Source organism: Manacus vitellinus, unplaced genomic scaffold, assembly GCF_001715985.3.
Source record: "Manacus vitellinus isolate BGI_N305 unplaced genomic scaffold, ASM171598v3 scaffold_55_pilon, whole genome shotgun sequence".
NCBI classification, from domain to species: domain Eukaryota; kingdom Metazoa; phylum Chordata; class Aves; order Passeriformes; family Pipridae; genus Manacus; species Manacus vitellinus.
Genome location: NW_021940651.1, coordinates 2,625,057 through 2,637,161, shown reverse-complemented (window position 1 = coordinate 2,637,161; position 12,105 = coordinate 2,625,057). Strand labels below are relative to the sequence as shown.

At 35.6% G+C, this 12,105-nt stretch overlaps 1 protein-coding gene across 3 annotated transcripts in view; it reads left to right on the top strand.

The window, feature by feature from the left end:
* The window catches only part of CTDP1 (CTD phosphatase subunit 1), a 99,754-nt gene that overhangs the window by 59,463 nt on the left and 28,186 nt on the right, over positions 1 to 12,105 (top strand). For 2 of the 3 annotated variants that reach the window (XM_018081673.2, XM_018081672.2), the window contains one exon: positions 7,647 to 7,825. In XM_018081673.2, the coding sequence (XP_017937162.1) occupies positions 7,647 to 7,825 (179 nt within the window). Of the gene's footprint in view, positions 1 to 6,408; positions 6,452 to 7,646; positions 7,826 to 12,105 lie in introns of those variants that run through there. The other variant, XM_018081674.2, reaches the window with a different exon arrangement.

Here is a 12,105-nt window from a genome sequence, read left to right as displayed (position 1 = left end):
GCTTAAATTATTCTGTGATTCTAGGTGTTTACAGACTAATTGAGTTATCCCATCAGGTTTTTTTTAAAAAAGGATGGGATAATTAAAACAGTAAAAGCAAAATTAATATTCTGCATAGTGAAAATGCTGAGCACTCAAATGGTTTCCATTTCATTCAAGCTTGCAAGTATTGAACATGTTTACTAGACAAATCCCGTGATTTTTCAGCAAGGAAACGGATACTGAAGAATGTGTAGTTCGTGATTGAGTATATAAATGTATAGCTTTTTTTTTTTACCAACTTTTGTTTCAGCAGAATGCATTTTAATTTATATGTAGTCATCCAGGACATAAAAGACAATCTCTAAATAAATTATATGTGAAATAAATTTCATAGAAGGTTTTTTCCTAAGGTTTGGTAATATTCCTTAAACTGTTTACAGGAATTGTTTTCCAAGCTATCAAAGTAGGTATAACGACACTGCCAGACTTTATATCCCAACCTAAAGCATGCGTTTATCAAAATCAGGATAGTACAGAGATAGTTTTCAGTGTGTGCATATTTAAATAAAGGAAAAATAGGGAGTTTTTTTAATTATGAACGAGACTAGGTTTTTGTTACACTTCTGGTTTTACTGATTTATCACCTGCCCAGGTGAGCCAGTGGTAATTGTGATAGAGAACAGTGAAAAATGCATTTGAAGTGTTTGAGACAAAGGGGCATTGAAGAACGTGCATAAATGCATATTATGTTACTGTAAAAGTCAGAAATTTGAAAGGAGGAGAAATGCTCTAATGCCAGAGAAAAATAATAGATGAAACAGAATGTGAAAGGCAAGTTCTTCTGAGGTTACTCGGAAGAAATGAGACTAAGTTACATCACACATTCTCCCTTAAATTTTACGTACTGAGGGACAACTTAACCTAATTCAGGCAGTTTGTCCTTCCGGTGACATCTTTGTATAAGAAAATGTTTTGTTTTAAAGTAACTTAAATTCAGCCCAAATCTCTTAATACAGACTATGTATATTGTAGGAAAGTTTGTATGCATGCATTATGTCACATCATCACCTCTTAAAAGCATGCTAAAATACCTTCTAGCTTTTTTGAAGACATATATGGTAGTATCTTGCTCCTCAGCTAGCTGTATCTAAGTATCTGGGTAGTAAAAATATATGTAAAAAAGCTTTTCAATTCATTGAGGAAAAAATGAAAAGTTTTCATATACAGAAGAAAAAATTAGGCTTAAAGGTAAGTTAAAAATTATTAGACTTCTCCATATTTGGAAAAAAACGTTCATGATCTCAAACTATGGGGGTTCTTTTCAGTCCAGTAAGGTCATGGTGCAGCCCATAGTTGTTCATAGCTATGAAAGTGACCTGAGAAGCAGTTTGCTGCTGAGGAGGCAGTATTCTGTTCCCCCTTGTCAGCAGAGGATTGCTCCCATGCAAAGAACCTCAGGACAAACCTTTTCCAACTACTTGTTTTTTGTCTTACCTAAAGCCAGAACTTTTCATAAGTAATGGTCAGTAACAGACTAAAAACACATTCTTTCTTTGAAGGGTGGCCGTAGATCATCCTCTTACGCGCTGGCCTTTAACTTATGTAGTTGGAGCCTTTTCTGGAATTTTAGCATGGATATTTTCAGCAGTCTAAGTTGAAGAATCATTGCATTTAGCAGCCAGAGCTCTTATTTCTGCTAGGCTATCTTTATTTTAGAAATGCTGCAACCAGAGAAGCAGAGAGCTCCATACTTGCTGCCTCCAGTGGGCTCAGGCTCTCTCTCCTTTCCATCCCAGTCATAAGCTCGTGTACAGACAAGGCAGAGTTGAAATGCTGTCCTTGTTTTTCAGTGACTCCCATCAAGTCTATCCTCCTGGATGGGTGAACAACTGTATTCCGGCCATAGGTATTGTGGTAATTTTTACTTTATCTTGGATTTCACCATTTAAAAAAATTACAGTGTAGATTTACAGGTCTATTACTATTTAATGACCTTTTGGCAGAGGATTTCTTTTGAAAACAGAATAAAGGAAAGAAGATTAGAGTTTTGGATGGCTTTATAATCGGATAAAGCCATAGCTTCCAGGCTGCAGCAATGTCACTGACTCAGGAAGACTCTGGAGAAATCATGTATTGTCTCCCTTGAAATGTTTTCTCGTTAGAGACTTTGAATTAAGAAATTGTTGTGAATCTTACAATTAGTAACTTTTAGTCCATGTGAATTTAATTGATATTTCACAAATTGGTAGTTAGGAATGGGCTTTTTTTCTAGTTCCAATATCAGTAAGTGTTACTGATTTAATTGAAAATGGCAATTCTCATTATACTAATAATCATAAAATCATAGAATGGTTTGGGTTGGAAGGGACTTAAAGATCATCTAAATCCAACCTCCCTGCCGTGGGCAGAGACACCTTTCACTAGACCAGGATACTCAAAGCCCCATCCAGTCTGGCCTTGAACGCTTCCAGGGATGGTATATCCACAACTTCCCCGGGCAACCAGTTTCAGTGTTTCACCACCCTTACAATAAAGAATATCTTCCTGGTATGTAATCTAAATCTATCCTGCTTCAGCTTAAAGCTATTCCCCCTTGTCCTATAATAATGTTCATGTTTTAGAAGGACTGCCTGCCTACAGTCCTTAAGTCAGCACTTGAGGCATCCTAATTACCAAGAATTACCTCACATTTCTTTTAGCAGTTTCAAGTTCTGGCCATAGAACTTCTTGATGTTCTTAAGAATGGTTATGAATTTTCTACTCAAATCTAGGAATTTATTTCTAGGTGGGAAATGCAGAGTTACTCAGAACTTTTCAATGGCATTCTTTGAAGAATGAGGTCTCAATCATGAGCAATGATACAGGATTGTTATTAGTGTTGCATTTTAGTAATCTCTAAGTGACATTTCATTCTAGTCAAAGTATTAACTGCAGTAGTAAAACTCAAATGTAGTGAATTGTACGGCTGTAGTCACAATTACCGTACCTTTTCATTTCCAAAAGTTAAGTGGTCAAATGAATACAGGCAATGTGTTTGGTTTTCTTTCCTGCAGTATCTGCCTTTTTGGAGCACGCTCTATTGCCCAGGGCTACAATTAAAATATGTGCAGGAGTTGTAGCCAGTGCTGTCAGCAGTGTTGTGAACTCCAGCTATTGGGGCTGTATTGCCACTGCTCATTTCCCAGCAGGGTCTCAGTCCAACCTTCAGGAACTGCAGTGGGAGCTCCTCTAAGTAACTTGCACATGGTGGTTTTTAAATTGCCGTTTTTCAAATTTGGGTGTAGGAACTATGCTCAGCATAGAGCTAAGACTTAAAGCTTTTTCTTCTCACATAATTGCTTTTCATCCTAAAACTGGTAGGTCATTACCAAGAGCTGCTAATATTTCAATGTGCAGTTTGATAACAGTAGATGAAAACAATTCCAGACCACGAGTACCAGGAAGCACAAGTTACAGGTTTGGTTTTGTTCTCGTTCCAAAGGCCTGATTTTCAGTATAACTCAGAAATCTGTTTACTACCTAAACTGAAGAAAGCTGTACATGGTTAATGCCCCTTCACAGAGGAAAAAGGCAATTACCTCCCACTCAAAAATATACCACGAGAAAAGCAAGGTGTATATCATATAATCTATATAATATTTATATATAAACTTTTACCTTACACTTACAGTTTGAGATATGTATTAAAAGAAATCTGTATTGGTCGCATTTATTGATGTAGGTATATCATCCAGAATAGGAACACTGAGAGTCAAACTTACTCAGGTAATTGAAAGAGCATTAAAGGAAATGCAGTGCAGAAAAAGCTAGTGAAATTTGAATTCATGCACAAAACACTTCTTTGTCTTTTTTAGTCTTGTATTTGTTTGCAGAGCATCCATTTACTCACTAATTGGATGGAGCTGGTGGTCTGCTGGCTTTTATGTTTAATAACTGCTAAGAGAGCATCATGGTCCCTGGCACCGAACACAGCAGCATTTTAAAGTATCTCTAAAGAGTATGGTGAGGTAACACTGTGTTTTACATGAAGATACCTGTAATTACTGGTGTACTTGAGTGTACATCTGATTTTCATTTTTAAGTTATTTTTTATTACTTGATATGCTGTGGGGGGAATATAAGGTATTGAAATATAGAAACCTTTTGGTGCATTCAGATGGCAGATTATATTAGTTTTTGCGAGTTCGTCCTAAGATGCAATGTATTCAACACAATCTCAAATACATGCTCAGGACATGCAGGTTTCATGCTGAAATGGAGCTGATTTTTAGCTGTGCTTACTGTCAATACCAGTTTAATTGTTTACATTGCTAACAATGAACAGTCATTTTGTGGCAGTAGAAACATACCTAAAGAACTCTTTGTAAATACTTGGGGTTTTTTTTCTGATTTTCCCTTAATTTAAGTGATCAGTGGGAGCAAAGGTCATTTTGGAAAGACTGTGGAGGGGGCAGAAATGTGTGTATCTTCTGTGCAGAACTGGAGCACAAAATTTACAGCTGTTTATGAAACCTATTCCTTTTTGTAGAATTTTCTGTAATTCCAGTAAAGAATTGTTTCAGACTGTTGTACCACTTTTAAGAGAGATCACTGAAGTAGTGTTGTCCTGTTGCTAAGGTAGCTTCTCAGTTCTATTAAAACTTGGATTTTAAAGTACTTGCTAGTTGAAAAACAAGAATTGAAATTTATTCACACCTCCTTTCTTTTTCTAATATGCCATTTGCATTACTGCTTATGTAATTGCTACTTCCAAAAACCTTAAGGCATCACTGTAGGTTTCTGTCATATCCATAAATACTATACCAAAATATTGCCAAAATCTTTATAACAAATTGAGGTTGCTCATGACGGTTTCTTTTTTGGCATTTTCTTGGAGTCTGGATTCATTTTGAATGTGTAAACTCAACTTCTGGAGTAAAAACATTTTCCAGCTGATCTGGTTTGTTAATACTACAGAAGGCTTTGACTTTCTTTTTAACAAAGCTTTAAGTACTTTTCAGCTTGCAATCAGAGAATGAGACTGAAAATCTCATTGCTCTTTGGTCTTTGTCAGCTGAGGACTTTTTGTGGCTTTTATAATTGGCTGTTTAAAAGAATTGTCGGGCTTTTCATTCTCTTGCTGAATGGAACAATTTTGTCATTTTTAAGAGATGAATCATTATTTTTCATTGTTAATCATTCTTGCTGGATTATAAAAGTCTTTATTTTAAAGATGGCTGCTATGGTAGTGTTTAAGCAGTAAGCATCCCCTCGCTCTATCTTATCAGTAAGATTTGGTGTTAGCTGGCATTTTCTTGTGAAGTGTTATATGTTCCATTTTACTAATTGTATAAAATCATATAAGCTGAAGTTGCAGTTGGTGCTTGGTACATCAGCATCTGTTGTGTTCTGAACAAGATTAAGTTTCCTTGTTCTTTGAAGTTTAAATAAATGAATTAGTTAGATAGATGCCTAGATAGATAGTTGGTGCTTAGATGTTAATGCACTTTTTTTACCTATTAATTTTTTCAAGTGCGAAGGGCTTAAATCTCACTGCCGTAATGAAAACATGGTTTGTTTTTCATTTCTTTTGAAAATTATGGAAGATGAAGATGTAATACTTGTATTTTTCAGCACATTTGCAATTTGGTCAATAATTAGGCAGAATCTGTGTATTGGGTACCTTTCTAGTTAAAGTAGTTTGTAAGGACCATTCCACACTGTTTGCATATGCAATGATTTTCAAAATTTGCCATATTTCTGTGATTTATACATGCATTTTATATGCCCTTTCAGAGAAATGGAACATATATGTGTACAACTAACTCAGTAATTCTAATACTAAATGGTAATTCAGAGTTCAAATGGATAGTTGTCATTGTGCAGAGTGAAAGAAAAACAGACATGGCAATAACTAGACTGCTAATCTGTCAAAACTTCACACAAAGTAGATTTTAAAAGACTATAAAACTTAAGTATGAGAGAAGCATTTGTAACACTCAATGTCTATCAGCCTAACTTTGTCCTTTGAAAAGCTTAACATATTTAGTAGAGAGAATGTAGTTTTAAACATAAGGCTATCCGAAAAAGTATTGCTTTTGAAATGAAGCAGTGTAATTTTAAAGACTTGCTGGAAAGGAGTTGTTAGAGCTGTAGATCTGTGCTGCCACTGGGCTGTCAATTGCTGACCGTGTTGGCTACTTTGAGTGTCTCCTACCAAAACTATACAGGGGACATCTCCCTGCCATCCTGTCCCAAACTGTAATACTTAAACACTTGAGACTTTTTCTGTGCATATGACAACTTCTGCTCATAGGAAAAACATTTTTTGACCAATGTAATTTGACTTGACATAATAATTCCTACAGTTTCTACCTGAAACTGTCATCTGTGTTTAGATACACTAAACTGGTATGTGGTTCCATTTTTATTATACTTTCTTTGCAGCTTTCACAGTGAAAGAGTTGGGCATTGGACAGCAATGTTTCAGATAGTGAAAATGTACCAAAACAAGGGCAAATAGAAGAACAGCTTAAACTGTAGATCTAAGAATCTTGCAAGTTACTTTTCATTTTGTGTAGAAATCATTCAAGACAAGGATAGTATAGCCTGGATTTTTAAATCCAGTACTAGCTTGAGTTGTAGAACTCTGAAACAAATAGATATTTGAAGAAATAGTTTTTCACAAGTATACCTTGTAATGAGTTTGATAAACAGAGGGCAACTTTTGACTCTTGGTCCATGTTCATATGCAGAGTTTTTCTTCTTGATAAAGCAGGTGAGGATTACTGAGAACAGAGTAATTGTGAAGCAAATTTTAACTTATTTTGAGATAAGATGCTTCTAAGAAAAATTCTTAAATATCAGTAGAGAAATACTCACACATAGCTTGTTTCCATGTCTTCTGCCATTCACAACAATAGAGAGACAGTGAGAACTTCACATATGTTTTCTCGTGGTTTTGTCTCTTTCTGAAGATTGAATGCTAACTCAAAGAGAATATAACCTTTTGAAGCTCATCAGGGTGGCTCATGAGTATGATTTGGTTTCAGCAGATCCAGACCTGTCAGAACAAATTTGTATGTTTTTAGAGGATTTTCAAATCTTATGCTAACTTTTCAGAAGCAAAGGCCAAACAATTATTTAACTAAATATGTAAACCTTTTGCTAGATTTGCCCTTATTAATTAGCAGAAGCAGACAATCTGTTTAAAATGGGGTTTGTCCATTGCTTCATTTATACTATGTTATTTAGGAATAGACTTCTTTAAAGTTATATATGCATCAAGGAATACCTGTAAATGTAAGAATACTTACTAGAGATTTTAATATACCCAAATGATTCTATATGTTATGATAATATAAAATTTATGTAATAGAAAACATGCATCAACATGTTAACAATAGTATAAAATATCTATCTCTTTAATTTCAAAAGACAGCACTCCTTTTATAATAGTTTTTTGTGTGACTATATCATGTATGTGTATAGATGTATTTATCTTAAACTAAGCATAAACTGAATATATTCAATTTGAACAGAATATTGCCAGAGTTGTTACAAGGGGAAGGCCAAGGAAAGTTGAAGCATATTCTTGATGATTAATAAAGAGCAACCCAATTATTATGAAAGATTGATACAGAGTAGTTTGTTAGAAGATACACTGACTCTCTACTCTTTGGCAGGTGGATGACATTTTAGGAGAAGGCAGTGATGAAAGTGATAGTGAAAAAAAAAAGCCAGAAGAGGAAGGTGAAAAACCTCAAACTAGTGCAACAGAGACTCTAGGAAGGAAAACAGATCAGAGACCTGGATCATCGTCATCATCATCAAGTGAAAGAAGCTTAACAGGCAGTATACCCAGGTATGAATTTTTCAAATATAAGAAACAGCATTAATGTTTTATTGTGTTTAGGCACTATTCAGCATGCTTTTCGACAGTCCAATCTGTCATTAACCTCTGTATGTAAGTAACATTTTCTCGTAAGTCTGAAATTGTCATGCTTATTTCTGCAATGTTTTGGGATTGATTTAAGGAAGTCATCTCAGTAAATGTCTGTTGAGAACCAACCTGTTCAGAAAGAACTGAAGTCTACTCAACTGTGCTTTTAAAGTAGTCTTGATCCTGTGTCAGATATAGGACTGTGTCCTCTGCAGTGTTACTTTAAGTAAAATAAAGTGTGGTTTTGGGAAGCTGTGGTTTTTTTCATCCTGAATTTTTTAGATACTTTTATATGGGTTATTGATAACAATGAGGTTCTTAAAATGCTTCTCTACTCAGAAAGAAATTTAAACTTGCTAGTCTCTTCTTCAAAATTAATTTTAGTATACCAGCATTGACTGTTGAATGATGTCTGTCAACAAGTAAGTGCTTCTTTTAATAATGTTAATGAATGGTTCTGAATTTACAACCTGTTACTAGTTTTCAAGCCTAACAATTTAGAATAAGATGAAGATTATAGCATTTTTAATTTAGAATTGCTGGAGTCATCATCCCATACCACAAGGTGCTGAAAGTGCAGACATGACTCAGATGTGTGTTATATTCCTTTCTTCTCTCTAACTGAACTCTGTTCCCAGCCGTAAGAATTTAAGCTCTGATAGTTTTTCCTTAATGAGGTTAATATAAGTAGTAGGACTTAAGCGACTTATTTACATTATTTTAACTATTCTGAGCTTTGTTCTAGCACACAAAGCAGGTATGAGGAAAAACTGCAAAAACTGCGACAGAATGCTGTATATAAAGATTTATGAGGAGATTTTGATTGGGGTAGCAATGTTTCTGTGTGTCAGGGGTTTATTGGAGAAGGAGCTACATGGGAAGCTTGCACAACCTTTTACTTTATTGTCAATCTTTCTGATGATTGTTCTTTAGAAAAAGTCAATCTAAAGGTATGAGAGTTTAATTTGTCTCAAATGGATAGAAGAAAAATTATCTCCTAAATAAAGGTTGGAAGAGGAAGCAAGCAGGTGATGAGTGTTTTTTGAATGTAATTTGAAGCAGCGAGTCATGGTGGTGGCATGTCACTGTTAATTCATGACAGTATTACTGTCATGTTTCATTGTGTAGAAAATACATCAATTTCTAAAAAACAAAGGAAAAAAGAATCCTATTAAGGAATATTGCTTAATACTATTCTCTATGTATGGGGTAAAAAGATAATTACAAATGTACTTGCTCTAACTTGTATTCTGTGTACAGGATAGATTGTAAGTAAGCTTGGCAATACTTCTTCACTCAGAAGCTATGTAGACATAGTAGTGTTATTCCTGGGATAAAGTCTTTGAGCAGCTTCTTAAGTAACTTTTCTGTTTTTGACCTCTTAAGAGTTTCCTTGTCAGTTTGTTAAATTGCATTCAGGATTGAGCCTGAATGACATGCTGGAAAACATACAAAGTGCTGGTTCAGATGCTAACCCAGTGTCTACTAGGCAGGAAATTCTGCTTTATAAGAAAGGAGCCAGTCATCCCAATTACATTTCAAGTTTGAAGCTTTAAATTGATGTTTTCATGGTCAGTCAGTGTTGTATCTGCTAAAGAGATACCATACAGGAAGGGTAATGTAACAGTCTCTGAAAAACAAAAGATGAACAAGAGAAAAACAGTCCAGATACGATCCAGTACTCCTCTGTTCTGGCTCAGCTCATTCCTAGCAGAGATGAGGTCTGCAGAGGCTGTAGGTTTCTGGTAAGCATTGTTCCGTTGTACCTCTCCAGTAGTTAGTGACACTGGAACCACAGCACTTATAAGACAAAATCTAGCACTTAAATTTAATGTTAGTTTTCAGTCTTGATATCTACAGAATACCTTGATCATTTCTCTGATTGGGACCACTTTTGAAGCTCTCAAGCATGGAGGAAAAAAGTAATCTTTGGGAAAACTTATAGCTACTAGGGGAGGGGAAATGCAGTATTTTTCTGTGGTAGTTTAGTCTAGGCCTTCCTTGGTGACCAGTTTGTAACCAAGGAAGGGCCCAGATTTACCCAGTATTCCCTACGATTTTTACGTAAGCCAGGCTATAAGAAGAAAGGAGGAGAGGCCTTCGCTCTCTTTCCTTCCGGTGGCTTGGAGGTGCAGGTTCCCTGCTGTTGAGTCTGCCGTGTTGGGGAGCGAGGCCTGGTTAGGCCAGCGTGACTTTCTGTTGTCCAGGGAGAGTAGTGAGATATTCTTTTCCTAATTCTTTTAGTTGCTAGATCTTGGGCTATCGATTGTGTATATTTTATTTTGGTTTTGTTCCTTTTTTCCCTTCCCCCTCCCCTTTCCCTTCTGAAATTGTGTATATATATTTCAATTGTATATAACTGTAATATAAGTGTAAATATACTTATATATATTGCTTTAGCTGTCTCTCTCTTGTTTTGGTTCTCTTGGTTGTTTTTTTTTTTTCTTTTCCCTTGGTTCAGGAGGCAGGCGGAGTTTTTGTGGTGAGGTTTGGAGATTTGACAGGGAGCCAACTTCAAACCATATCATTTTCCTACATCCTTTGCTAGTTGATAATCAAGGAAAATTGAACTCAGAGCCTCAGAAGTCCCTCAACTGTCTTTTCTGTGCCCATTTACTAGACTTTTAAAAACAACAGTGATATTTTAATTCCCAAGTGTTTTCTTTCAAATATAATACTACATGTAAGGAGTGACTTCCTTATAACAGTCACTCCTCTAGAAGACAGAAATGATAGTTTTCCTTTCTTCTTAGTGACAGAAAAGGCTGCTGCAAACTCCTGTGCAAAGTTTTGTTGATGACATCTTTCATTCTAATTGAACCAGTACATTCACTGTCACTGTAACTTTATTCCAGTTCTCAGTCTGTAGACACTCTGTTTTGAGAATCTTGGGACTTAAGTTTTTACAGCTCAGTGCTTCCCAGGCTGTCAGACTTACATTTGTTGTAGTCTGGGATTTTTTTCAAAACAATTTCAGTGACAAACTATCCAAAACATACTAAGGAACTAACTGGTATATGGCCAAAGGCTTGTTGAAAGTACCTTTAATAGCCAACAGCACATCTCAAATATGGCTGATGAAATAATTGTAGAAATTCAAGCATTCTTCCAAAGAATGATGGTTCATCTATTTTCTTACCCAAACAACTCATTGCATTGTTTCACAAGTAAAGTTGTAGTGTTACACTGTATATTCTTCCAGAATTCCCGTCTAGGTGATGTGAGTATACTGTTGTTTTGATATAGAAAAGCTGAAGATCTAAATTCAGAGTTATTGATGGTTTAAACTCATCCTTTCCTGCTTCCTGGATCATTTGTTGCATCAGCATCATAAAGTAATCTGTCTGTTAAAGAGCTTCTGTGTAAAGTCACCCTAGAAAAATACATTGTATGAAGTTAATTTTAAGAATTAAATCTTTCATTAGCTCCTTTCCCTTGGAGTAGATTTTATTTAAGGGGACGCTCAGTGATGGCTAACTGCAAAATGAAAGGGGGTCAAAATTTCTGTATGTGGTCAGTGCTTGGATGTTCCAGAAAACATTAGCCTTGATTCCAGAGTGAACAAAAAAAAAAAAAAGTAAACAATTATTTGCTGTTTCAGATAATTGGAAAATTTTGTCTGAAGAAAATTGAACTTTATTTTACTCTCATTGATATAGCTTCTCCCAAGTAATCGCTTCGGAGTTTGAATCTCTGTGATATGGGGTCATTCTAAACTACTTATGTTTCTGGAGCATTAGAGTTTTGCCATGTGTAATAGTGAGGCACTTCTGAAAATCTCCCGTTCAGACTCCCTCTATAAGAACAGGAGATTATTACTGTTGAAATTGGCCAGAACTGGAGTATCAGCTCATTTCTAGAACTGCAACGGTTTTGGCTGTGGGCCTGCCATGCCAGTGGCTGTGGGATTACAGATGAAAATGTCTCACTTTAAAGACTGTGTTCCCTCAAAGCTTATTACATCTATCTTTGTGTTGCAGAGGCAGCATTTCAGTTAAGCGTTGGTGAATTAGGTTGAATCTTGCAGCCTTGGTTAAGGGGTTTAAGATCTCTGCGTAGAGTTAAGATTGCTGGAAAACTACAGGAAGCAAATACAGCCCATTTATTGATTTTGGCAATGGTATCATGAATCCCAAATCAATCAAAGTATGTTTGATAGGAGCAGCAACTCATTGTTGTTCCTTAATGTAATTTGGTAAATA